At 37.4% G+C, this 27,559-nt stretch overlaps 2 protein-coding genes across 7 annotated transcripts; both read right to left on the bottom strand.

Annotated features, from left to right (window-relative positions):
* Positions 1-1,496: 1,496 nt before the first annotated feature.
* LOC103706937 (glutathione reductase, cytosolic) lies at positions 1,497-16,077 on the bottom strand. 3 transcript variants are annotated; one of them, XM_008791214.4, is made up of 17 exons: positions 15,976-16,077; positions 15,356-15,524; positions 14,382-14,446; positions 14,020-14,089; positions 13,743-13,814; positions 11,882-12,085; positions 10,903-10,976; positions 10,723-10,806; positions 8,645-8,732; positions 8,457-8,538; positions 5,907-5,980; positions 5,587-5,694; positions 5,408-5,472; positions 3,491-3,604; positions 2,914-3,013; positions 2,639-2,692; positions 1,497-2,208 (listed from the first exon to the last, which is right to left on the bottom strand). In XM_008791214.4, the coding sequence occupies exons 2-17, from the start codon at positions 15,500-15,502 to the stop codon at positions 2,113-2,115; spliced, it is 1,497 nt and encodes a 498-aa protein (XP_008789436.2). In that variant the 5' UTR covers positions 15,503-15,524; positions 15,976-16,077; the 3' UTR covers positions 1,497-2,112. The 3 variants fall into 3 exon arrangements, with proteins under 3 accessions (XP_008789436.2, XP_008789438.2, XP_008789437.2); XM_008791216.4 differs by having other exon boundaries at positions 15,984-16,072; XM_008791215.4 differs by having other exon boundaries at positions 15,839-16,023.
* A 1,657-nt stretch (positions 16,078-17,734) lies between these two features.
* Positions 17,735-26,667, bottom strand: LOC103706936. 4 transcript variants are annotated; one of them, XR_003385688.2, is made up of 13 exons: positions 26,495-26,667; positions 26,248-26,331; positions 24,671-24,766; positions 24,516-24,591; positions 24,336-24,431; positions 24,119-24,207; positions 23,472-23,555; positions 22,451-22,588; positions 21,130-21,235; positions 20,085-20,284; positions 19,125-19,389; positions 18,165-18,962; positions 17,735-18,024 (listed from the first exon to the last, which is right to left on the bottom strand). XR_003385688.2 is itself a non-coding variant. In XM_008791212.4 (11 exons), the coding sequence occupies exons 1-11, from the start codon at positions 26,561-26,563 to the stop codon at positions 19,321-19,323; spliced, it is 1,107 nt and encodes a 368-aa protein (XP_008789434.2). In that variant the 5' UTR covers positions 26,564-26,667; the 3' UTR covers positions 18,995-19,320. The 4 variants fall into 4 exon arrangements, 1 of the variants encoding a protein (XP_008789434.2); XR_604057.4 differs by having other exon boundaries at positions 18,165-18,951; XR_005506777.1 differs by having other exon boundaries at positions 17,735-18,951.
* Positions 26,668-27,559: the final 892 nt, after the last annotated feature.

Genomic DNA, 27,559 nt, shown 5'->3' with positions numbered 1-27,559 from the left:
ATGAAATTATATTTATCCATGTTGCATAAATAGGACCTTAGCCAACTCTTCCCGGCGTTAAACATCAATTAACAGCACAGTAGTAATGGTGCCCCTTTGCAATCGATTAGGAATATAACATGGTTTTTATTTATTTATTTTATTAGAATTTTTAAGTACATTTTTGACACCCATGACCTTCTATCTTTAAAGTTGGATGATCGAGCACCTAAAAATGCTCCAGCGTTATACTTATGTACGGCTATGTGGCTCTCGTACCTTATTTCACTTTTCAATGTCACAATCAATCCTATTGTGATCAATAAAGACGAGGCAATCTCCATAACTTAAGAAGAAGAAATTATTTGGCGGACTACATCCACCATAAATGTAGAGTAAAATCAGCCGGATTCATTAAAATTATTAGATGGATTCCTTTCACCTTGGATTAATTTGTTACATGGGTTCGTTTTACTCTAGATCTATGATGGATCTATCAAGTGACATTTAGGACGTCACGAAGAACAAAAATAAAGGGCCAACAATGCTCAAAGAAGTCTAGCCTAAGAACACGCACTCCCACATGCTAATGTTAGTTGCAAAAGTTGAAAACTGAGGGGGCAACCCACGAGGCTGAGGGCCCAACCCATCCTCGTGGTGTCGAACCTGATACGACGCGACCGGCTCTTACCAACACCACAGCAATACCCGTGTTTCTTCCACTCCCCGCCAAGCCAACCGATAGAAGAGCGACTTAATATTTTTGTGTTTTTTATTAATAGATCAAATAGTAAATTATTATTATTATTTTGGTACATCTGCTCACACTAGTTTTGTACTAGCACTGTCATCTGACTTAGGATACTCTACAGCGGTGGAGGAACAGATACAAAACGAGTCCAGAAAATCTTTCCAGAATGGTGAGCAGTAAAAGAGGCGGCCCAATCAGCAGCTCTGTTCGCCTTCTAAAATATATATACAACCTGAAAAGCCTGACACTCCCTCAACAGCCTTTGGTTGTCATCTAGAAATAGGTGATTGAACACCTCCGACCTCTTTTATAGAATTCGCCCTATCATCTCCACTAGATCTCCTTGCAGGATGATGCTCGCAGCCTCTAATACTCGCCTTGAATAGAAGACTCCCTCCCATACAACCCTAAGTTCCTCTCCAAGAATTGATGTCTCGAAGGTGCGTCGCCCTTCTGCAGCGATCGATCAACCTAGACTCGTGCTCCCTAATCATAAATACAACTCCCGTGCAACCTCTGCCATCTAGCATACTACCATCAAAGTTCATTTTTAGATGGCCAGAAGATGAGTGCTTCCGATATATATATATATATATATATATATATATATATATATATATATATATATATATATATATATATATATATATATATATATATATATATATATATATATATATATATATATATATATATATATATATATATATATATAGAGAGAGAGAGAGAGAGAGAGAGAGAGAGAGAGAGAGAGAGAGAGAGAGCGCACACGAACACAACTATATTATCTCCCAAAAACATCAAAGAAAGGAGATAGAACTCTAGAAGAAGAGCCTGGTCGTCGTCATGGATCCACCCATAAATGAAGGGGTTGACTAGGGATCGAGGAGGGCAGCTTAGCTTTGGATACGGTCGTCCCGCGCCTCCATGTCTCTGATCAGCATCTCCCACAAGCAACAGTTGCACTTGAACCCCACCCCGAAGCTTATCATCAGCACCCTGCCCTCCTCCTCAGCCTCTTCTTGGCCTCCATGCACCCCAGCAGCACATACCACAGGCTGGTGCAGCATCATCCTCGCACCAGTGGGGAGGCACAAGTGCTCCACCCCGGCCATGAAGTCTCGGCTCCTTACTGCTGCCCTTCACGAGCATCGACCTATGTAACGGGCGACGAGCTTACAACTAAGTTTTTGATGACAATGCAGATTTCACCCTGTAACCTTTGGAATGTTTTTACAACAATCTCAACTGTTTCGTAAAACAGGTAGGAAACTGGTGGGACCTCCAGTAACTGGGTTTTTAACAACAATCTGTGGGTAAAATTATTTTTGCATGACAAATGAAATGCAAGCTATAATTTCTTTTGGAGATGAAAATTCTCCTTACAAATTCGTCTTCGCTTTACCACCAGCAGCAACACGCCTCGTCAGAGACCGCATTGTTACAAATTCTTCAGCAGCTGATGGATGGATTCCCACCTGCCATTGACAGCATAATTTTCAATGTAACAGCTAAATAAATCATATAGCAAGCCATGCATATCATCATTGGACCGAAAGATACTGGTAAAAAAAAACAAAAAATCTTTTAACTCCCATCCATTTAAATAGATCACTCCATAGACAGCGCACACCGAACATGCAAGGCCATACCCACAAGGTGTTATATTAGAATATAAACAAGCCCGGAAGTTCGATTATTTGAAGGGAATGATTCAACTATTGGATAGCCATGGCCACCTGGATGAAGGAAAGTTTCATGACTGATGACGAAATATCAGGTGACAAGCTCCATGGTAAGTCCATGGAAAGATAAAAAGCATCTGGTATGACTCTTTTACATGGCTCATCCTTTTTCCTCAGATATCTAATGCAGGAAATTTTTGAGTACAAGGAGTTGTTGGCTTACCGTGCTGTCAAATTGTGCTTTAGTGGCTCCGCACTTGAGTGCAATGGCGATACCCTGAATATTACAGTTAAAACAATGTCATGCAATGGAAACAATACTCAAGATAACAAATGGAAGCAAGATTGCCATTTCCTGTGTTATCCACATATTACTATATCAAGAAACTATAGCCATGATCATCGGAAGAAGATGCATGTTCAGAAGAGAACTTTACTTTGGAAAATATCAAGATGCTAAAACCAATAAAGAGATATGTTTGAGTCATGAAAAATTACCTGCATAATCTCAGGTGCATCTGGACCACACATGGATGCACCGAGTACTTTATCAGTCTCGGAATCAACAATCAGCTTCATAATTGTCTTCTCTTGCCTTCTGAGAACATGAAAAACCAGACCGAAACAATGAGATATTCACGAATAATACTGATGTACACTGGCAAGAGAAGTAACTGATAATGGTGAAAACTTTGGCTGATATTGTAGAAGACTGCAAGATAATGGATGCATGATGCCTGCGCACGTGCTGTGCCAGGATGCTGCAGCCACAAACATTGGTATATGTCCAGGCCATGCATGTATAATGCATTAAAATGAGGGCAGTGCATTCGTTTACATATGCCACTATTAGACATGGCTATAACACATCTTCATGTGCTTGATTATATTTATGATATACTTCAATTCCTTGGGAGAATTCAGGACTGAACCAGTAGATATGAAGATAAGAACGGTATTCAATAAGAATAAAACAAGAAATCAGAAGCTAAAATATAAGGTATAACATTTTAAAAATCCATGGCCTTTTTTTTTCCCTTTGAGAAGCAGCGGTCTTTTGATCCATTATACTTACCCAGAGATTGTGTTCTTCATGGGATTGAATGTCGATGTAAATAACAGAATGTCACTCTTGGCTTGCTCTATAGCCTGCTGTTCGCTGAGGCCTACTACAGAGAGTGGAGGTATGCTAACAAACAAGTAAATGTTTCATGTCACAATCACATCAATAGACATTGAGCAAATAAATCATGTACAACTACATAATCTTGAATATGTAATGTGGCTTCAGGAAGAGAGCATCTTCACAGCACAGTTTCAACAATGTTAAAGAAAGTTCAATTTTGAAGTGGAATGCAGCCTAAAAGGAATTTTCATAGATTTAGAATGCAACTTTATTTAGACTGAATCTGACAATAGTCAGGTAAAAATGCATTGCTGATGCCAAATACATAAGGCTTGAAGGCTATTGGCTGTAGGAGTGAAAATGCAAGGGTAATGTTGCATGCTAATCTGTAGACTTGAGAAATTCATTTTGACCATTTGTGACAAAAGAGCTATATGACACTTTATTTAGGCACAAAAAGAAAATGTGAAAATCCATGGAGAAAACTTGGTAAAAGATACAAGGTCACTGAAAATCTGTCCTCAAAAAAGTCACATGTTACTACAGCACTAAAAAGGATTTACACCACATATTGCCCATCATCCATATGGATTTGCATTAGAAGTATTTAGAATATACATAAAGTTCAAGAATGCACATAGCCCCACTGGTTAACCAAAACATGACACATCTTATAGCAAAAATTAGCTAGAGGGAGAGAAATAGGTGCAAAAAGACTGAGAAACCAAAGCTTAAAATAAATCATCAGAGAAACATATGCTTTCAGTACTGTTTCGAATTGATCTCCATTATTCTGGACATGAATAGTTATTTCTTAAATGAAAATCCAAGTCTTCATGAATGCATGATGAAATAAAGAGGAATCCAACAAATATAAGAGATATACAATACATATATGTGTGTGTGTGTGTGTGTGCGTGTAGTGTCTATATAAATACATACATACATACATGCATGCACGTACGTACGAATGTATACACACACAAACACAAACAATACATACATAACCTATATGTAACATACATACATATATGTATTATATATATGTGTACACACACACACATATACATATATGTATATCTATATAATATGTATATGTATGTGTATATATATATATCCATATATATGCATATGCGTATATATATCTATATATATACATATACATATGTGTATATGTATGTATGTAAAGATGGAATAAGGTGAAAATGAAGTGAATATATTTGGGGCAAGCATGTAAAATCTAATGATGATTAAGAAGGAATAAGCACTCATACAAAAAATGGAAGTTAATAATAGAAATCTGATTCAGATGATTCTACCATAATATCTCCTTAGCAGTAAAAAATAGTTGTATGGATTCTCCATGAATTATTTAAATTTGAAAAAGGCAATGAATATTAGTACATATGAAAAAGGTGATTACAACAATCACAAGACATGCAGATGGGTAAAAATAATAGTGGTCCTTGTTTTGAGTCAGATCATATATACCAATACACATGTGAACCTATTACATTTAACATATGCAGGAAAACATTTCTCCACTATGAAGAAGAAGATAACGTCCTTTTCAACAAATCAACACCTTGCCTCTCACTCAAACACTATTCATCATTTAGTCCTGGCATGTTTGGCAACTTTTTGACATAGAATGGATGTGTTTGCACTATCTTTCCTGAGTTATCTTGCTACTGTATGCAAGGGTTACATGGTGAAGGCATTAGCTACAGCAGTTTTTTTTTTTTTTGATGAAATTAGCTGCAGCAGAGGTGATGCTGAAAAAAGGCGTAGAATTATAAATAGACAAAACTTTTTAAAAAGAACTGGTTTTTATGTGGCAGGGTGGAACGGGAAGAATTCAGTTACCTGAACACAGCACAAGGTACAAAGTTGTGATCGGGTTTGGTTGGCTGTCCACCAAATACAGTTTTCTGCAGTCCATAGAGGAACACAACTTAATTTTTTGAAGGCTAATATCATGAAGAAGCAAATCTCCTTCAAGTTCAATTTATGGTAACTTATAAAGCCTTAGACAATCCACATACAGCAAAGCAAGTTCCTTCCATTAATGCCACAGGAGTGAGGTTTATTCGGTTTGTAACATCACCCACAGCCCATATGCTCGGAACAGAAGAGCAAGAATACTCATCAACCTACAAAGTACAGAAGAAGACTATAATCAGCTCAAAAACTGCATCCTCTAGCCTTAACAACACAATCTAGCAACATCTTCCATTATCATCGAATTGGTCAAAAGAAAGGGAAGAAAAAAAGCTCATATTAACTACAATATGAATCTAGTACATTTCATTGAAGACTGACAGAACAGATACGAATATTGAAGCATTATAGAGAAGCAACTAACCTTTATAGCTCCGGTTTTATCAACCTCAACACCAACAGCCTCTAGATTCAACCTCTTTGTGTTTGGACTTCTACCTGCAATTCCCAAAATGAATATGCTAAAGGCAGAATGTCATGTGAATTAATCTAAAACTTCAATGTGCACTTTGGTAACACCAGAAGAAAAGGAAAAAAGGAGATAAAATTCAGAATTATTAATAAGATTCCCAGCATAGCTTAGGTTTCACAAATTCAACATTGTCAAAACTTAGAAGCCAAGAGTGGGTTCAGCAGAAAGGAGACCTGATGAAAGGAGCATAAACTTGGGTCAAAACACTTCAAAGTGGCATAAGAAATAAGAGCAAAAGCACAGTGCAGGAACAAGTTTTATACCAAAACATATAGAACCCTGATGCTGCGTATCAAAAATCATCTGACAATTTATCAAGGAGCCACACCTAGAAGAGTTGTTCCAAGTTTTAATACAGAACTGACTCCTAAAATTCTTTCATATGTTCCTGCCTGAACGAGTTCATTTGATATCCATTGCAGGGATTTAGATAAACAAAAGTCTGCTAACATTCAATTATCATGCTTGGAAGAGGCATCCTATTGGACTTGAGTGATTTTATACTTGGAAGAGACATATACAGAACTGTCTTGATTTCTTATCAACAATCAACAACACAATGAATTAATCATATACTATATATTCCTTTGATGACGACCTTTGGTAGTTATCCTCTTGTCAATTGTCAACTGACTTCCCATGAAAAGTTCTACTCTCCTATACATCTCATTTATTTTCAGGAAAATTTGATTGAACTGCCTAAACATAACTGTAAATGTTAAATGTTATTCCAGTCACAGGACATGCATAAAGATTTAAGAAAGTAGCACCCAAAAAGTTGCAAGTGGCCAAAATCGTGTGATCAACCTTATTTTGAATGTTGTCACATCAGATCATATCACCAGAAGATCAAGATGGCTCTTTCCTCTTGCTCAAACTTTTAGGTTCATACACTGCAGCCTCAAAGTAATTATGCAAGAAAAATAGATGCAAAGAATAATACAATCCAGGTATACAGGATGCAAGAATTCCTTGTCAAAAGAGAAACCAACTGTACAAATGAATTCCTAAACCAGAAGAACTCTACTTAACTGTTAAATAACTGGAAACTTGTTGCATTGTAACATGGAGAGCAAAAACTGGAAAGATGGACACAGCTTATTGCATATGTAATTGGTATCATTGCAGCCATTTATGATCACCAGGAATACATGCATACAAAATTTAGGATAGACTAAATGAACTAATATAACAGAGGATGGGCTTATTTGTAACCATATATAGTTCAACAAAGACTAGAAACTTGATATTTATGCAAATTGCCAGGAATTTGTTGCTAAATATAAATCTTAAAAATGAATAAAGAAATTCTTCACATCAAACACAGCAGTAAGCAGGTGAAGGTTAGTTGTTTAGAAAATAAGAATTTAATTATATCATCACATGTTTGGCCTTTCCTCTAAACAGTTAAGAATCTAAAGCATGGCTTTACCATCTTCCACCTATGTTCTTCCATCGAAATAGATTCCTTTACAAAGTTTATCAGAAAAGATGTACCATTGACCAAAGTTCAAAATAACTGTCTCCGGTACAAATTTGCTATTACATACAAATTCAGAGTCCTATTATGTGAAGTACTGGCAGATAGTATCTATGTTTTTATATACCAGCATTTATATTGAGAGATTCAATAATGTCTTTTTAGAGATTTATGGAAAAGCATTGGTAAGTTGTGAATTGCTGACAGCATATGTGCAAGCAAATCCACAAGAAGACTTGGAAAAATGGTGTAATCAAGCAAAAACATGATAAATTTTAGGTGGCAGATCATATTTCCTCCAAGTATAGATACTATAGGGTTTCCCTAAAAATTTAACTTGACCAGAGCGAACTAACTTGTTCCCCAAGTTACTCACAGGAGACAATTTTACTGAATAGAAAAGAATTCAAGATATTGCACATGTCATTAAGCATGAAACAAAAATGAGATAGGCGCAGTATGCTGTCAGTTCCACCCCATATTATTCAGATACATGCCAACATACAATTTTCAGAAGGAAATCTGGAATATAAGAAATACTATAATTTATCTGCAGGAATCTTTTAGCTTCTAATATTATCATATTTAACTGTTGAAACAGTGAATGACAATTCTAGCTTTTTTTATTTAAAAAATGTTCAATAAAGTATTGGCATTATTTTATGTCATTTTGTGCTTGTGAGGGCTCTTAACTTTTGGGATTAATGTCTAGTAGAATGGTAGAATGAACTTTTGCCGAAAAAAGTTTTTAAAAACTTCAAATTGTTACTCTGAAAATCTCCAAGGATGATTAGCATGCTTAAGTTTCAGATTTAACCATTTAACATTTACGTTGCATGTTACTTTTTCTGCACACTACATGTAACAATAGTATAATATCTTAATTTTCAAGAAAATGATAGTCAAGATTTGTTTTCTTGTTGTATCCCTCTCTATATAACAATAGTGGAATAGAAGAATACCTGTGGCAAATAAAACAACATCAGCCATAATTTCATCTCCGTGGTCGGTCACAACTCTTATGCCACCTTCAGTTTTACTCAGCTAACATTAAAAACAAGCGTTTCATTTTAGAGTAGTAAAAAACAAAGAATAAAAAAAGAAAGAAAGAAAGAAATGAGTTAATTTAACCTCTTCAGGGCAAATATACCTCCGACAAGTTTGTCCCAGGGTGTAATTTAATTCCCCTGCCCTCAAGGTTTCTTGCAACAACTGCTCTCATTTCATCATCAAAACCTCTGTAAGAATTCATATATAAAAAGTTACAGAAGCTGGTAATACCACAAAATCTTTGGCCAAGTCAATCTAGATAATCTGAATGAAAAATAATATAATCATAAATATTTCATTATAGAGCGAGTACAATGACAGTAATAGTTACTACTTAAATGCCAACATAGTAGAGGAGAAGAGAAAATGTCTAGATCACATTAAAAAACATGTTCTGATGTTCGTGTTCTTTTCAGTTTTATCCAGCCAATTAAAGTTAACAATGCAATGAGGTAATGGGGATCAAGTACATAGGCCATTTGACATAAATCAGTAAATTTATGCAGGACTCGCATGTCCTAGATAGATAAAAGGTTGGTTGACTGCTGTTATGTTTAAATGGGACCATGGACGCTGGAACCTCCCTGAATCGCACGTTCAGGACATGCCGAGTTGTACCGGCGACGGACCGAGACGGTTCTAGCAAGCAAAACGAGAACCGGTGATGGCGGAGAAGAGGAAGAAGGAAAGAGAGAGAGAGAGAGAGAGGGAGGAGGGAGAGAGGGGGAGAGAGGGAGAGGGAAAGGGAGGGGAGAGAGATACTAGGAGAGGGAGAGAGAGAGAGAGAGAGAGGGCTCGAATGCCCTCTTCTCCTCCTCTTGTCGTCCGCATATTGGGTGGAGCCCTATTTCGAACGAAATAGGAGCTCAGCCCTTTTTTTAATTTTTTTTCGCTTCTTTAAGTGAAGTTGGCGCATGATGTCGAGAGAGGGAGAGAGAGGGGACTTGGAAGCCCTCCTCTCCTCATCCAGTCGTCCGCACGCTATATCATTTGAAATAGGGCTCCACATATTTTTTTTATTTTTTTTTCCGCTTCTTTAATTGAAGTCGGCATACCATGTTTCGTTCAAAACAAGGCTCTGCCCAACGGGACGACTGGAGGAGAGGGGGGAAGCCCCCTCTCTCTCCCTCTCCCGACATCTCTCTCTCCCCCTCCCTCACCCTTTCTCCCTCCCTATCTCTTTTCCTCTCTCTCCTTCTCCCTTTCCCCTTCTGGTTTTCCTTTTTCGGTACGGGACAGCTCGGTACCGAACCGTACCACTGGCCTACCGACATCCTGTCCCGTACCATACCGCTAGCCTACCGACATGAGTGTCAGATCTGATACTGCAGATCTTGGATGGGACCATTATAATTGTTTATTAGTAGTTGGAAACATCTACTCGAGGTAGCATAGCTGCTCGTGAATCACATCCCTTCTACTTTTAAGAGACCTACTTCTCCGTACCCACACCCAGATCTACTCTGGCATTCGCTCCTACTTCTCCTACTTCTAGCAAGTAGGATTAGTTCTGCCAAGCCTATGAGGAGTCATCTGGCAAGTAAGGTTATTTTCTAGTTCTAGCCCTTCTCTTATTAAACTTTTCGATAAGACATCTTCTATGATAAAGCTTATGGCATAAAATCAATAAATGAAGCTTAGGCCCTTTTGTTCCCTATCAGCCAAATATAATTCAGATAGATCAATTTGATACTTGGGTACCTATGATCCTCTACCTTTGAATTTATTGGGTATCCCAAAAGTCTTCTTAGAATTTGTATAAGAAATTTCGTTCAAATGATAATCAATTAAAATAGCAGAATCTTCCTTTTATTTGTCATTATTAATGTTGGCCCAAAAGTTTATGTGAAAAAGGGACCGGCCTATGGTTAACAGTTTATAATCAAATAGCCACAAATTTCGAAAATGAAAGCCATGGTCCAAGCATATAGCTTCTATGTAGTACAAAATAAAGAAGTTCATATAAATTATGAGTGGTCCTCACTAAGACTAAAGGTGCACCAATACTTGGCCTAGGGTCTTTCGATTAGAAGATTTGAACTACTTTAGGGTCTTGAGAAGCTACATGGACCAATTATTGGATGTCTGGCATATCCGAACTCAACAATTATGATTAGATGCTTCTATAATAATGCATATACCCAAGCACATACAGAAATCAGAATCTAAGCCACAAACCTCAATGGAAGTTCCTTTCGGTAAAATAAGTCCACTGTAACACCCATCCCTCGCCATATTGAAGCAAATTCAACCGCAATGTACCTGTGATGCATAAGATTGTATCAGCAAGGGGAGAGAGGGGGGGAGGTTGAATATTTGGATATCTCAAACAAAGGTATTGAATAAAACATGGCATACCCTCCACCAAGTATCACAGCTCGCTTGGGTAATTCATCCAAGCTCAAGGCCTCATCAGAAGTGATTGCCAACTCCTGATACATCAAATTAAAATTAATGACCTATGGCAAATTACAATACCCACGGATGAATAAAGACAAACTAATTGTATGCTTATCTTTTACACAATAGCAATCTCAGACCCGAATTCTATGATATGAGGAATTTTATAAAACTTGCATATGATTTTTGTATGCCATACATCTAAGTTCACAAGACAAGCCAACATGGATTTGCAGCACCTCTAAGTCAAATATTGAGCTAGGTGGCTTTAATAAAGTATTTTTGGGAGATTCAAATGTGACAGCAGGAAATGTTAATAATTTCACATAGCTGGGGGAACTAGTCATCATACTTAATGAGCAATAAGAGAACATGTTTGAATGAAGGGGCAGAACAACAGCTTCAAGAAGCAGGCAAAGTTCCAGAAGTATGAAGTTGGCAGGATACCACAAATTGTTATCTTTCAATCAAGAAAGTTAGCTTCTTATTATTGCGAACTACAGTTGCTTAATGAATCATAGCACGTACATTATATAAAGTTCAAAAAAACAATAGCAAAGCACAAGTTTTTCTTAAACAAGGAAGATTGTTGACAAACTCCATATCCAAGGGATGATCATTTGCATGCTTGATACAACAAAACTAGAGGTTGACATCTTTTGGTAGTAATTTGTTGTAATAAATTTAGCATCATTTTTAGATCTTATTTAAGCAAGTGTTTACATCAGCTAGCATCAGTCTATGAGTTAGGTGCTAATACATAAGAAAAGGCAAGCAATATATCAGAGACCACCTATCACTGAATGAACCAAGAAATCTGCTGATTTTGAAATTAAGACAGAAAAAAATATAAACCAATATGTCAGCTACTGACGGAGATATTAACTAAACAACTTTTTTGGGTTCAACTATCTAACTAAGCAAGAATAGAACAAACCTTCCCAGGAATATTTACACGCTGAGCCCGGCTACCAGTTGCAATCAAGATATGTCTTGCCAAATACTGCAGCTTTGAACCATCAGGTTGGATCACTTCTACTGCATGAGCACCAACTAACTTGCCCTCGCCTTCAAGCATCATTACACCAGCATTGGACAATAGTCTCTTGTATACACCATTTAATCTAATTATTTCCTGAGTCTGCATAATGGTGAACATGAATTCAATAAGTCCCCATTTCAGAAGAAAAACATTTCAATGTCCAAACACTGTTATCTAGTTCTACAAGATTTCTTCAATATTGTCACTATGATAAGAAAGAAACTGAAGAATGAAGAGACACGACTTCTGGCCTTCGGGCACCCAATAGACCCAGATGCAAGAGCTGACATGATCAACCGCAAACTATACATTTATGTTGATCAGGTAAGGATGACAGGATGATTCGACAAATCTTGAAAATCTTTCTTCAAACACTTTTTCGCATGCAACAACTGAGTTTGATCAAGTCTTGGGCCTCCTAAGCCAAACCAAGTTGCTAGATCTACTGGCAGAATCCACTTTGATAGCATATAATTTCAGTATAGCACTGGTGCCAGTTTGACAAGTCTCTTGATGTCAATTGCCACACATGGAAGGTCATAGAAGTGAGATAACCAAGATATCACTTTTAACAATGACCAAGAAATATATCATACTAGCAACAAAATGTAAGCTTAAGCAGATCTATAAAACCAATGAACCATAAAAGCTTGCTTGTAGCCTCTAATTATGACCTTTTTCTCTCAAATGGGAAGCACATTATAGCAAACTAAAAATATAAGAATTATGCAAGTATAAGATACTGAGTTTATAATCCAAGATGGAAACATCCTAGACAAAGAAGAAAAGCAAAAGGTTTGCCAAGCACAATCATAGATCTAATTTATATGCAAAAATAAATCAAGCTGGTGGCAAAAGAAAGGTTACTTGGTAAAATAGTTAGATGTGCAGCTAGACCTGTAGGATCAATCAAGGGTTCATGTAAATCTCATGATACCTTGTGCATCATCATCATCAATTTCAGCCAAAGTCTGCCATACAAGGCTTACTGTACCGTACCAAAAAAAAATCGGTACAAAACATTTCTTCAAGTCGGTACAAGTCTTGTACCGTCTGTACCAAGACGTACCACTCTATACTGAGGTGTACCGCCCTGTACCGAGGCAGACCAAGGTGCGTACCAGTCTGTACTAAAATAAAAATTGAAAAAAATGGTTAGATAGCTAGTTCGGTACGGAGGTGTACCATATTATAAGATATCAATATGGTACCCGGTACCGAGATTGCGGACCTTGATTTCAGCCCCACACAAACCTAGCACAACATAAATTATGAACAAGGATTTGAAGTAACATAGTCTATGTGACTCTCATGATGGAATAGTTTGTAAAGCATAACATGTACATTAGCCATACGTCCCGTGAACTATAGCAGACCCGAATCAAATCTGTCAACTCTCATGATGGAATAGTTAGTAAAGCATATCATGTACATTAGGCATATTGCCCGTGAACTATAGCAGGCTCCAATCAAATTTTTCTGCCAACGCCACTTCTAAATCAAAAATTAATATAGTCAACAGAATGCTTGATCACAACTTGGTTACAATTAGATGAAAAACATGCTAAAATCAAGTGAAAAGTTCCTTCATGAATGTCAAAGAATTGGAACATTCCTATGAATCATAATGAGTTAAAAATGATATCCATTTCTTGTGTGAGTTCTGGTAAGAGATAGAAGAAATCAGGCCCTTTGAGATGAGAAGAATATTGTATAAGTTTACAGAAAGATATAAAGATATAATTTTCAGCCTTACCTTGTTATGCAAAAGTTTTTTCCAGTCGAAGTTAATTTGCTCACTAAGTTCCCATCCAAAATTTCTTGCATCCTATAAAGCAAAGAAAACCTTAATTAGCTAATCGTATATCTCAAATCATACACCAAATAAAACAAGGTAAAAATTGATTTGGATTAATTTCGAAAAGAAAAGAAAGTATTCTCACAGCTTTCCTCTCATAAACATCACAGAGCTTTGCTGATAATAATCATTATGTATGAAAAAGATTGGTTCCATATGCCAGCTAAAATTTTACCTCAAATTCACCTCGAAAAGAAGCCCCATAGACCAATATCTTTTTAGGAACACAGCCACGTATAACACACCTGCAGCATCACAAGTTTTAATAATGTTTAGCAAAAACTAGGCAAATTTCAATACTCCTGTGTAACAGGAAAAGAGATTGACTAGTCAGAAGATCCTGTTTTATTCATATGCTTCTGTAACAGAACTATGCAACAAATAGGAAAAATAACTAGTTCCTTAATATGTAATCATCTATAAAAGAACAAATTTATATAGAAGATCATTTTCAACATCAATGAAATGTAACATCAAACAGAATACAAATCAAATCAAGGATACTACAATAGAAGGATCTTGCATTAGCAAACTTACGTTCCACCTACTCCTCCAACGATTTCCGAGCTGATTGGATGGAATGGAAGCTCACAAATTGCAACCTGCATCATAGTTGGTCAGTCCAATACAATATAAAGTACACTGCCAAAACTTCAGATTTTATTTAGTTAAAAAAAAGAATTGTCGTACATGATGTAGAAAGAAGAAAATCATTGAAATCATAATGATGTCAGAATTGTAATCAGCTATAAAACATAAACCAGTCAAGAATTTACTAGGTGAGTTCTAAAAAGGAGGAAGAATGATGTGCTCGCCTGAGCATTAAACCCAATCAGCTTCAGAAAGTAGGGTAAACCAACATTGGTTTTCATATTGGCCAAGACATAATTTCGATCAGTATCAGGAACTCTATGTTATGGTGTCTATATAAAACATTCTTTACGAACTTGAATAACAAAGGATGTCGGTATATATCAGCCAGGATTTTTTCAATCTCTCTCTTACTGTATTGAATGGTTTTAAATTAAAAAAAAATAAAGTTAATACTTTAATTTGGGCGATGTTTTGATCTCGATTCCCATATGTTGGCAGAGATCTTGAATCTCTTAGTTCTTTAACATCTTTCTAGCCGTCCATCCCAGACGAGATAAACTGAGCTCTCCGTTCATCTTGGCATCCGTCAGCCATCAACATGGATAATATTTCTCAGCTCATGAAAACCTTGACAATAAATGAAAACACAAAGAGCAAAAGAGACTAATCTACCATTAGTCAGTCCACTACCCACCCTCACAACCATCCAACCCTTTCACATAGACAAGAAATTTTTTTCACTCTTCCACTACCACGTGCAGGTACTGAACACCCGCAAAAAAATGTCATGACGCATAGATAAAATCCTGTTCAGCTGCACTATCAAAATAAAGAACCAATCTTGATTGGGAGAAAAGAAGAAGAAATAATTATGTCTTTGAAAACAATGTTTCTTTCTTGATAATCTAAAGCCTAACCTTAGCTCCAAAGCCAGCAGAAGTCCGGGCTGCACGAACACCACCACTGCCAGCTCCGATAACAAAAAGGTCGAAATCGTAGTTCTGCTCCCCTTCAGCAGAGGTGGAATTGCTCAGCTCTCCGTCGATGAGCATCTTCCTCGCCATGCTTATCCGCTCCTAGTCAAAACTGCAACCATTCCCAAAAAAAACCAAAAACAATCAACAAAGATTCGGCAGAGAAGAAGCAACCGCACCGTCTCGATTTTTCTTCTCTTTTGACGAAAATACGAGACCTATCGATTTATTTGAAAATTCGATTATCCGGCACGGGAAAAAATGATGACATTTATTATTGTAAAGAAATCGAGACGGAATCACCGGATAAAAATGATGAGATTAATATTCAGAAGAAAGTGTTGCCACGAAGAAATCAAAAAGAATTTCATGAAGAAAAGTCATGAAAAATGTTGTTATGAACAGAAACAAACGAAATCAACTTACAAGAAAACGATGAGATGATCGCTGTGGCGAAAAAGAAACGAAAGCGAGCCAAAATTTAGCTTTCAAGAGATGAGAAGAAACAGGTTTTTCCCAAAAAAAAAAAAAACAGATCAATTTCTTTCTTCGCAACAGCAAACCTTCTTACTTCCCGAAATTGAAGGTCCGAGCGATTTCTAGGGTTTCGCGGTTTCAGAGAGAGAGAGAGGGGGGGGGGGAGGGGGGAGGGCGGCTCAAGAGCCGTGGAGTACTTGAAATGTTCTAACAGGTCAATCCTGATGCCTCCGAAACCCTTCCATTTCCATAAATATGTGTGTAAATGAAATCCCGTTCACACGACATGACAATTAACTTTTTTTTTTTCCTGGAAAAGTAACGATTTGTCGTCGCGTAATTACGTTTTCTGGAAAAGCTCGAAGGCTATTGGGCACATCAATTTGCCGTCGCGTAATTACGTTTTCTTTTTTTATCTTAATGTATCTCTGCAGAGTTAGAGCGACGGTGGGGAGACTGACCAAGCCGGTGATGCCTGTGGTTAAGCGGGCGGATCCTGGACACATCCATCATGCTTAGGCCATATAAAAAGGAGTTATTTATGAAAGGCAGGTATGGATACAGATCGCATTCTATTCAAGGAAAACTCGACCATGATGGTAGAATGAATCCGAAGTTTGAAGCTCGATGTGGGGTTCAGCCCGTTGCTCCGCAATGTCCGTAAACTTTTGGACGAGATTGATTATCGTGTGCCGGACATGTACACATAGAGGCGAGCTACATGGTTGATTGGATGGCCTCATTTCTGGCCCACCATTTTAAAGATTTTATTAGAAATGACCATGTAGGTGTCTTATTTTCTGTGTTATTTTTTTTTATTTTGTTGGCTGCGCCTACATAGGACTACATATAAAATATAAAAAATAAAAAAAGGGAAAAAAACTGGCATCTGCCGAGCCAGCGACGCAACTAAAATATTGTATGCGAGAACCAACATCTGCAGCGAGAGAATCGGATGGCTCCGCGATGGCGATACCAATTGGAAAAAAATTTGAATGAGCCGCTCGAGAGAGAGCTCCCTGACCTCCGTCTAATATAAGACCGTTGGATTAATCAATGCGCCTGGACAAGTGCACCACCGTTAGATTAATCAGATGCAGATGTGATGCTTGACGAACACATTGTCTGCTATGTAGATGCTCGTTTATCACGGAAAAATTTGAAGGCTTTGGATATTCCCGAGCCCACATCGTCTAAGAACCCATTAAAATTCCAATCTAAATCGCAGCATGTGGATATACAGGAAGAAAAAAAATCAGAATTTTTTTTTTTTACTCTTCTTACAGAATGAGGATTGGATGTTGGGTTGATATGAATCGTGTCCTAAGAAACTGTTCAATATACGAATTCAGCAGAAATTTCAGTCTAATAATTAATTGAATGGCTGAGTGATGGACTCGCATGACTTCTACTCCTATGCCTGCGATGGACATGCATCATGAGGTAACCAGCTTATAAAATAGAGAGTCCAAAGGTGTTTATTGGCTGGTTGGTGGTCCTTCTTCTCTTCGAATGCTTCCCGTGGTTCGGGGTATAGTTCCTATCCTTGTCCTAAGGTTACTTTATCAGTTCTTGCATTGGCCATCATGTCCGAGGCATTCGTTGGCACTGATCTCATCATAGGATCTTCATTGGGCCTCCCTGCGAGGTCATGGGGTTGTCCCTCTCATATAAAAAAAAAGCCCAACTCGCGGCCGAGGAGTTGACCCTCTCATAATTTGCAATCCAATGGACATGTAGATCACCATCGAAATTTGCCATGCTTTGATTTCAAGATGGAGCTCATAGTTATCCCCATTCAAACCAATTAGGTTGTCAATGCTCATGCTCTGATCATACTACGTATACAGACGATAAAATTAGTTTTAAGATGAACTTGGATGTAGCTGGGTTAGCGTTTGCTCAATGCTACAGAGAATAATAATAGCGACTCCTCTCAATGATTCGCCAGTAGATCTCAATAACCAAATAGATGTCACTGATGGACACATCGAAAAGAAACACCTACTTTTACATGTACTCCTCAAACCGGCATCTTCTAGACTTCTTGCATTGGCCAAACAGCCTGGATGCAGGTAGACAAGGGAGCGGTAGTGTCCATCAACTGTCCATGCTGCTGGGTCTCAAACCAGTACCTGCATGTAAAAAGGGGAGATAAAAAAGGAAAATCTCTGAATACACTTTTGGGAGAACATAATATGGGGCGCATTGACTATCTGGTTAACGCAATGTTTGGAGTTAAATAGAGTTGATGCAAGAGGAGAAAGAAAGTCACCTGAAGGAAGACAATTCTGTGGACAAAGGATCCAAGTTTGCAACCTAGCAACATGGCTGCAGCATTCAAAGTCGAAATGCACATCCATGTGTGCTGATGTTATTTTATGCGCCTACCTTATTGTATAATGGGCAAAGCTTTGCAGCTGGATGACAAATGTTTTCTTTTTTGTTTTTTGTTCCTCCACCATCTTTGGGCTTCGTTATGACTGAGTCTGGACTTCTCCATAGTTGCTTACAGTCCTGATGCAAGGGAAGGAAGCAGAAGCAGAGGCCATCTGTCCCTATTATAGTAACAAATACAAAGAAAATCTCCAAGGCGTGGATGACCGACTCTACCATAGATCTAGAAGTATTCCCATCTTTATAAAGTATATTCCTCTCTATCCAGTTTTTGCTCCATCTGGAGATAGAGGAACAAGAGAAGTGCATAGGCCAGCCAAAAAAGGGAGCACATATATCAAGTTACATAAAACTTTTAAACTGCATTTAGAATACCAGTTTACCAAGTCATTGATTGTTATAAACTTATACCAAGTGGTTTAGGTTCAAATCCATTCAAATGCTGTAAGATCTCTGGATAAGTCGTGCCTCAACAGTTTAGTCATCTAAAGCAGATTAATATTTGCCCATCCTCCACTAGGCTTTACTATACTTGAATCATTCAAATTGGCTGCCAGGATAGAAGCTAAATACCCACTCGATTCAAACTTCAGCAGAACTTTCCTGGACAACCTCAATGATGGATGCTGACTCACCGCGTCCCAAACTTTCTCAAGGAAGGCTTCCTGGTTCAGAACTATAATCCAATCAGTATTATCAAAAGCAATCTGGTCATAAAATTTTCATAGAGTTCCATGATAAATGAGCAAGAAAAATACAAATGACAGCATGTTTACAGAACTGAGGCTATAGTAGCTGTAATTGCTCAAAATATTCAGAATCTCAAAAAAAAACTTACATTGACCGAATACAACGACTCAAAGCATTCCACTCAATGGTGCAGTCACAGATAAATAAGAGTGGGATACGCAATAAAAAAATGATTGTCTATTTTTGCACGGCCAAGCCAAGGACAAGTCTATGGAAACCCTCAATCACAGCATCACCCATAAACCTGTCGCTAGCTGCTTCCAGAGCACAGTCCTCTTAAGGAATCAGTCAAGCTTGACATTGGAATAGAGAAGGGTGTCCCTCGTAAGCGGCATGTTCAGTAGAAGGTAGACCTGAAAGGCCAAAGACAATAATATATCAGCATCCAGAACTCCTGAGAAATTTGCAGGGGAAAACTTTTGAAATTAGTCAGAAACTGTAAGAATCTCCAAAATACAACACGTATAGTCATTTTTGTGAAAATATGACTTCAGATGCTCAGGTTTGATATAGCAGATCCAGCCCTTGTAAAGAAAAAAAAGGCGTAGTCTTGAGCAACAATCAGCAGTTCTAATCAATAATTTATACTGAATAAAGAAATTTCATTTTAATTCCAGCTAAGTTAAAAAGTATTAGATTTTAGCATTGAGGAGATTTCTCCAGTGATTATCTTGCAGTAAATGAAGGCGGCACTCCAATTTCACTATATAAAACATGGAAACTCATGCTTGATCCAAAGAAGATACAGCGTTAGCCATATAATAGGAAATAATAGGAAATAATAATCGTCAATTTCATAAAAGATTTTTCTTTAAGTCCGAGATAACTAGTTTAGATGAAAACTAGTTTAAAGTGACAATATGTTAGGGGGGAGGAGGGTACACTCCTGAAATAATGAGTAGCAATTGAGCTTATTCTTGTCAAAAAAGAACCACCACTGCATCATGCATTCAGAACCTTCAGAATTAAATGCAAGGGGGAACCCAAAAGTGCTGTAAAATTTTTCTCCTTCAAATATAACTAAAAGCTATGGATTAATGGTCCTCACCCCAATAATAGTTGACACAAGAAGGATGACTCCAGTTATCCAGGCCAAACTTCGCCTGACCAGTAACACCTCTGACGTGGTTCCATTAGTTGCTTTTACTTCTTTTAACCATCGTGAAACCCGTGCTGAAAATGTCACATCTAACATCGCTCCTGAGTGGGAGGGCTCCACATTTGACACGATAACTCCAACAATTTTCCCTATAGCAGTAAAAGATTTATAGAAAACAAGAAAACAGGAGAATAGGAATGAGAGGTATTACACAGTTATGACTCCATCGCAAGTCAACTAAAGAGCAATATTCGGTTCAATTAAGGGTAGAAAATAGCCAAGATGCTTTTTCTTAAGCAAAAAATAACATAGCAAAACTAGTTTCTGCTAGAAATCAAAATAAAGGTTGGAAAATGTCTGAAAGCACAAATAAGCGAGAAATACATAAAAAAGAAGCATATGAATAACGGCATTAATAAATTCAAAAGAAAATCAAAATTAACTCACATAGTTTGCAATAGCTCGCAACCTTATCAATTTTACTAAGAAGAAAAAAAGGAGCATATTCTCATCAACATATTAATCAGGTAAATGCTTTATATGGAAAAGCATTGAATTTATGAAGAATAATAAAATTCAGGCTAACAAACTATGCCTAGATCCAAAATTCAACAAGCATCACTGTAGAAAAATGATTTACATTCAGTCATATGAAGATATAGTAAGTTAGCTCTACGATGGACTGCTGCCTTTCATATATGCAGATGCTAATGCATCGATTTATGAAAAAAGTTTGCTGACAAAATAGTTTCCCAAGCCGTGAAGAGTTTGGGCATTGCTTTCTAATATAAGGGTGTGTAGCATTTACAGGCTGCATTTGTCATTATGTTGTTTAACTAAGAAAAGGACCTTAGATTCTGCAGCCAATGTTATGGAAACCCAACAAAGCAGTAGGAAAAACCTACAGAATTTTGCAGGTGCCCTGATATGTTTACCGTATGGCGCATGAGCAGAAGTCCAGATGTAAATCTGCAGGGCTACAAAAACCACTTACCTCTATAAGATGTTTGTAGCAAATCAAACAGCTTGGCAAGAATTGTCTGAAACAACTCTACTCCATGCTGAGTAATGTCTCCCGGACCATATTCCTCTTCCAGCACCTGTACGAATTTCATCAATTTGTCAGCACATACATCATAAAAAGCAGCATGAAATTTTTCAGCATATAGATATCACATACCAAAAGAGAATATTATGGAAGTTCAGTGCTAATAATGAAGTGCTTTAAAAAACACCAGCATGTTATGTTGATATAACTGACCAACCCACCTAAAAGGCGATTTTCTTTTACTAATAAGATATGAGAGTTAAGAAATGATAGATGTCGCTGGACAAATCAGGGGAAAAAAGGGGCCCCAACAAATGGTGGGCCATTTTTTGGGCCGCAACAAAACTGAGGCACAGACTAAGTTTACAATAAACAGCATATAACAGACTATTATTTTGTCACTAAAAAAGTGCTCTAAATTCAATTTTATTGATACCGCCATATAAATAAGCCAGACAAAAGAAAAACTTCATCCATTTATTGAAACCAAATAAGCATAAAAACACTGCTGATGAAAGGTTTGGATCTGGGAAAAAGCTAATCGGAGGTTAAAACCAGAAAGGGAGTTCTAGCTGCTGATATCGGAGCAAGTCATCACCAATGAGATCTGAATTAAAAAATTAGAAAAAAAAAATCTATAGTTAGGAAGAAGCAGGGGAGTCGCTGAGTTAAAAGGAAGTGAATAATTAAAGGCAAACACTTCAGAGTGAAGAATTTTTAAAGCAAACAAGAATAAATAAATAAATAGAGGGACAATTATTCGGTCAAAATGCAATCTCAAATTCCTCAAGATAAGCACAGAGTCAGATTTCAATCCCAACTCAGAGTCACCCGGAGATGGGACCGCAGGGATGGACTTCCCCCCAAGAAATGTAAGATAAACCATAGTAAGAAAACTTTTAATGAGTGATCAGCAACAACTGACTCAGATGTATTGGTGTTTGATTTTCAAAGTCCAATGACAGCACGAGCTTGACAAGGGATTCATGGTAATATTCTGCTACACTAGACATTGCCAGTAAATTAATGCAATAAACATAACTAAGCCAGTGTTCACTTATGGTAGGCTACATTACTCATAAACAATACTCAAGAAAATTACACAAATATACATTGACAAAATCTCTTGGCTAAAAGTAATATTAAAATGATGAAGCCTCAGTTTTGACACCAAATTGCATGAAATATGTGCTAATATGATATGATCCATGATATCAAGACCATAAATAGCACTAAGAATAATTTCTAAAAGAAAAATTGAAATCACCTCAATGCTTGTGAAATGGCCTATCAATAATTCTGCAGGGCTCGCGCTGCTACCAGCCAAATCTTCATGAATCTCCACTGCTTTCTTGATACTTCTAAACAGGGATACTAGACTAGATGCATAATGCAGGTCTGCTTTCTGCAAGACATTAGCACTCAACCTGTCAACAACTAAAAACTGCATACTTGTATAGGTGATGTCACCAAGAGAAAATCACCTAACCTTTAAACATAACCTGTATACATGTCCTTTATTTAATGGACCAGAAAACAGATCATATAGCATATTACTCAAAACATCATTCTAGATGCTCTTGGAGGAAAAAAATGGAAGGACAACAAAGTTCAGTGGCAGGAAGGATAACTTCCGTGATAATTGTTTACTGATCATCATCATTAACATTATCTAGTCATGCACTATACAGTTGCAAAATGAAATTTTTGCTAACAAGATATATAGTACATCATGATCTATGGCAAGATGTTCAATTTGATACTCCACACTGTTCATTGCTATATACTCTTGTAAGATGCAAGTGGGCCACAATTCAATTGGTTAGATACTTTCTGATCATGGATCAGAACGAATCAGTGGTCTTCCAACTAAAAAAAATTCAAATCACTTGAAGCATAATTAGAAAGTCTATGTGACATTCATTTTTGTTTTTAAGCATTTTGAGAATGTTGATTATGATTAGAAGTGTAGGGAACTACTGCTGCTGATCTATATAAATAAGGACGCGTATATGTCTACCATATATAAGAGTGAAAACATGTGTGAAGACAATTACTACTGTCCATCTCTATAAATAAACATTCTCTTTTAGTAGATACACCCCTCTTAATTGTATTCAATAAAATAAAAAAAAAAACTTAAAGAGACAAAAACAAGATAAGGACGTCCACCAAAAAAATGGAAGCATGTTCATCAATTCACATTAATTAGAAAATCTGACAGCAGAAGGCTAAGCATTGCGCTCGTGCCCACACACTCATATATAAGAGGGGAAGTTAACGTGGACCTTTGAAAGATCCAGCTTCAAAGTGCTACCACTCGGCAAAGGAACACTCAATTCTTCATCTAGGGATCCCCCCAGCCAGCTTGCCTGCACAAATTGATATGTTGTTAAGTGAAATCAAGACAACAATCCTAATAATATAAAAGAGGCTATATTTCCCAACTTTTCAATTCCCATAATAAGCCTCATAACGTTTCTCCCTTAAACATGTAAACTATACTAAACTTCTACAAAGAAATGGGATTCTAACATTGTTGGACTCTCAGAAATAGTCTAGGGGAAAAGTCTCTTCAAGTTGGGATTTCTATGATTCTATGCATAATAAGGGTCCCACATCATCCAAAGTCCAAATACATAATAATTTGTTGGCTGTAGCAAATCTTAATAATTTATCTAGATTAAAAATAATAAATTGTAAACAACTTAAATAATAATAATAAATTATCTAGATAAAAATAGACAATAAATCTTAAACAATTTCATGAAGTAGGCATATCAGTTCTAATCCACATTTAATTTTTTTTTTAAACTTACACATCTAAAATCCTTAGCAACCACGGCATTTGCACGTGATTGTGACTAGTTATTTCAAAAGGAGATTGGAATACACAATGACTTATAAACTTGTATAAGTGAAGCATTGAGCTTACAAGATTGCTGAGCTCCTTATCAACACAAGCAGCATTACACTCAACATTTAAAGGGTCATCCAAAGGAACAACAGAAACTTCATCCTCACCTGCAAAAAGTTCAAGGTCATCATAACATCATCTTTTTTAAGCGTAATAAATATGTTAAAAAGAAGAAAAATAACAATAGCATTTGTATGTGATTTACTTGAAAACTACTTAAGAAGGATTCACTAACCTGGAAGTTGAATTTCAGCTTTACTTGAACCAATAACCCTACTTTTGAAGACACTACCCACTTGGGTGTTTAAGTAGTCAGCAGACAGCAGTCGCCCTGCAAGTGGAACATCATAAGTCATGTAAACTAAAAAGAGGTAAATAACCACACATTTTGGACATTGATTAAGAAAAGACTGACCGTCAACTCCCTTAACTTCTAGAATCATAACAGCATGAGGCCTGTCAAATGGATTGGCAGCTAGAACCTCATTTAGCTGTGAAAAAAATGGCCCAAATTGTGAGATCTTTAATGGTAATAAAATTATGTGTGAAAAGGTTTGCTTCGCTGTGCACCTTATATGAAGAATCAGCAGGAAGCGAGGAAGGTGGTGCAAAACCAAGCAAGACTGATATGACTGCCGCAACTTCATATAATGACATTGAACTGGTCTGTGACAATCCAAGAATTCCATGATCAGGTTATGTAATGTATTAACATGGGGTAAAGAAACCACAATGATGTCTTCAAAATTTCCCAGATGCCCATATAAATAGTGAAAGTGTAGTTTAGCAATAATAAATAATGTGAGATTCCTCGTCCAACACAAGCATGTGATAAAAAGATAATAGAGACTATCTAAAACAATTCTTCTAATTCCAATCGATATTGCAAATATATCACCAATATTTTTCTGCCTTATCAGAGCTTTGCAATCTGTATTCTTGAAGAATTGTTAAAACCAGATGTTTTACATATTTGGACTCAAACAAAAACCTACATCTTCTTGTAAGACAAATACACATTAGACTAGGTAAAAGAACTGGAGAAAAAAATATAGTTGAGGAAAAGGTAGTTTTTTAGATCCCAATGTTTTTCTCCTTCTGGCAATCTGTAAAAGATGACAAGAGGAAACCATCTCATGCAACAAACACAAGGACAGAGCTCATATACATCCTACTAAGTCCTTTTCTTCCTTGAGTTATGATGGTTCATTCTACAAATTGCTGCATATCTAATTTTGGCAAGGCAGTGGACTGACGTGAGGTTGGTCTGCATGTTTGATGCTTTTGTTCATTAAATTAGAACCACTATGTGGATACCTAGGGCCTCTGAGATGTATATCACAAATGCTGGGGAATCCATACGTTGGGCTGAGCATCCATCTCCATCTTCCAGTAAACTAGACTATAACAAAATCCCTCAAAAGAACTTTTGATATGTAATCTTGAATTTCTAATTTATAAACAATTCTTTCATGTGATTATTTCAAAATTTAGGTATAAGTAAGTCCCTCTTTACATATCTATAACATGAGGTTTCATTAGTGGAGGAAATGAAAAGGTTTGCATACAACCCCGACCTAACTTGAGGCCTCCAGCTCCCCAGCCTTTAGCAGCGGGTGGTGGGTGGGGAATCTATGCCTAGAATTACTCGCACACCCTGTAATTAAATTAAATGTGCAACAAATCACCCCTAAGGTTATTCCTTGAACTTCCTCACATCTGTTAAGCCTTCTGAAACAATTCTTTGAAGAATGTTCTGAAGAAGAAATCATATAAAAGTTAGAAGAGTAACTCCTTAGCAAGTCATCTGCTATCCAGTACCATAGCAATTATTAATTATAGCAAAATCCAACATATATCAAATTTGAAAAGTCCCAAAGCCAATACCATCTGATATATTCCACAGAGCTTTCTGTAACCAAGGTTTCAATTATTTCTTAGAGTCTAATCTTATAAAACATTCATTTATATCATCGCACGTATCTAGTCAACTTCCTGAGATTGAAGGTTTGAAAACCAAAAGGAAAAAATGATTTAACACGTTCAAAGCCCTGCTTAAAACAGGTAGCCCAGAAATCCTGGAAAGATAAATCTTTTAAACAAAACGAAGAGCAAGTTCACAAAGAGCAAGAGATCTTGAAAATCACCTCGTCTGCAGCATCCACTGGCCGATTCCGAATATACCTTTGAGAAGCGCCATCAAGAAAGAAGACCGAAGGGCTACTCTCCGCCTGGACGAACAAATACACACTAGATTGAGCAAGATTACGACACGATCTAGCGACAAATCCACGAAATCGAATGGAAAATGTTAGAATCTAAAACGGCCATCAAGTTACCGAAATCTTTTGGTCAGTGAGATGGGGAGGAAAAGAGACGGGAGAGGAAACAAACCCTGGCTTGAAGACAGAGGAAGGACATCAAGATTAAAATATTAAGCTTCGCAACATCACGGATATCCATGGCGGAAGGGATCGGAGAGAGAATTTAGGGTTTCTGGCTCGGGCTCGCGTGGCGCGAGGGAGGATCTCCGGACAGGTGAGAAGCTGGAGAAGAAATGGTGGTAGACAATATGGGGGATTTTGTTATCCTGTGCCGCAGGAACACCAGAAAAAGGCGTGCATTAGATGGTAAGCGTCAGGCGGCCAAGATTTTTTCCTCCGTGCGCGCTCGGGCATAGAAAGCTTCTATGCGGACGAGCAGTCATCCGTCCAAGATTTCTGTAAACAGATCTCGTCCGTCCATTCTATTTATTGGTCGCTGCGATAACAGACGGAATGACTTCATGAGAAAAACGTCAGCGTAATTAAATTAGGCCTTGGTCTAAGGCAGCGGAGAGGACCTACTTTATGAGGCGGAGATTCTTGGCAATAATGTAAGTTTTCTCAAGATAAATTTTCATGATAATGTTAAGATGGATGGTTATTGCAGTGGTGGTTTTATGATCAAGTGTTCGACAGGCCAGACTCGTGACAACTGGAGGACGACAGATCTTCGATAAGTTTGCCGTAGGTGTTGAGATCAGAGTTGCCTGAAAGGGTGTCTCCTATACGAGATGGATGCCGAGGGCGGATCGTATCATCCTCGAGGAGATCCAGGGTCTCGAGAGTGCTGTCAGAAAGATGAGATTGCTCCATGACATTTGTCGTCTCTTAGGCGAATGCGGCACCTCTCGGGCAACCCATGTGTTTAGAGAGGCCAATAGTGTGTCGGATTGGGTGGCGTCTTATGCGGCTCATCGCTTTGGAGTTTTATCTGAGAGAACCATTATTCTATTTTAACTTTACTACATTGTCTTTTATTGTCTGATTCCTTGGGCTATACTCACATCCGTTGTGTGTAAACCGCCGATATATATATAAAAAAAGGCCAATTCATAGGCTCAACTGTGCAAGTCGACCTTAGGTTACCGCAGATTCCCCTTGTTTGCGTGATCTGATCAGCCTCTACCAACGGTCT

The sequence above is a fragment of the Phoenix dactylifera genome, chromosome 18 (genome assembly GCF_009389715.1).
Source record: "Phoenix dactylifera cultivar Barhee BC4 chromosome 18, palm_55x_up_171113_PBpolish2nd_filt_p, whole genome shotgun sequence".
Lineage (NCBI taxonomy): Eukaryota > Viridiplantae > Streptophyta > Magnoliopsida > Arecales > Arecaceae > Phoenix > Phoenix dactylifera.
Note: the sequence above shows the minus strand (reverse complement) of the source record. Positions and strands in the feature narration are given on the sequence as shown.

What these genes read in the sequence shown, in the direction of transcription:
- LOC103706937 (XM_008791214.4), bottom strand. Translation starts at nt 15,502, where the DNA reads ATGGCGAGGAAGATGCTCATCGACGGAGAGCTGAGCAATTCCACCTCT. An exon ending in CTTTTCGAGGTGAATTTGAG is followed by an intron (nt 13,815 to 14,019) that starts GTAAAATTTTAG and finishes TTTGCTTTATAG; the next exon opens with GATGCAAGAAATTTTGGATG. An exon ending in ATGCACCTGAGATTATGCAG is followed by an intron (nt 2,693 to 2,913) that starts GTAATTTTTCAT and finishes TGTAATATTCAG; the next exon opens with GGTATCGCCATTGCACTCAA.
- LOC103706936 (XM_008791212.4), bottom strand. Translation starts at nt 26,563, where the DNA reads ATGGATATCCGTGATGTTGCGAAGCTTAATATTTTAATCTTGATGTCC. An exon ending in CAGTGGATGCTGCAGACGAG is followed by an intron (nt 24,767 to 26,247) that starts GTGATTTTCAAG and finishes GGATTGTCACAG; the next exon opens with ACCAGTTCAATGTCATTATA. An exon ending in AGCTGAAATTCAACTTCCAG is followed by an intron (nt 24,208 to 24,335) that starts GTTAGTGAATCC and finishes AACTTTTTGCAG; the next exon opens with GTGAGGATGAAGTTTCTGTT.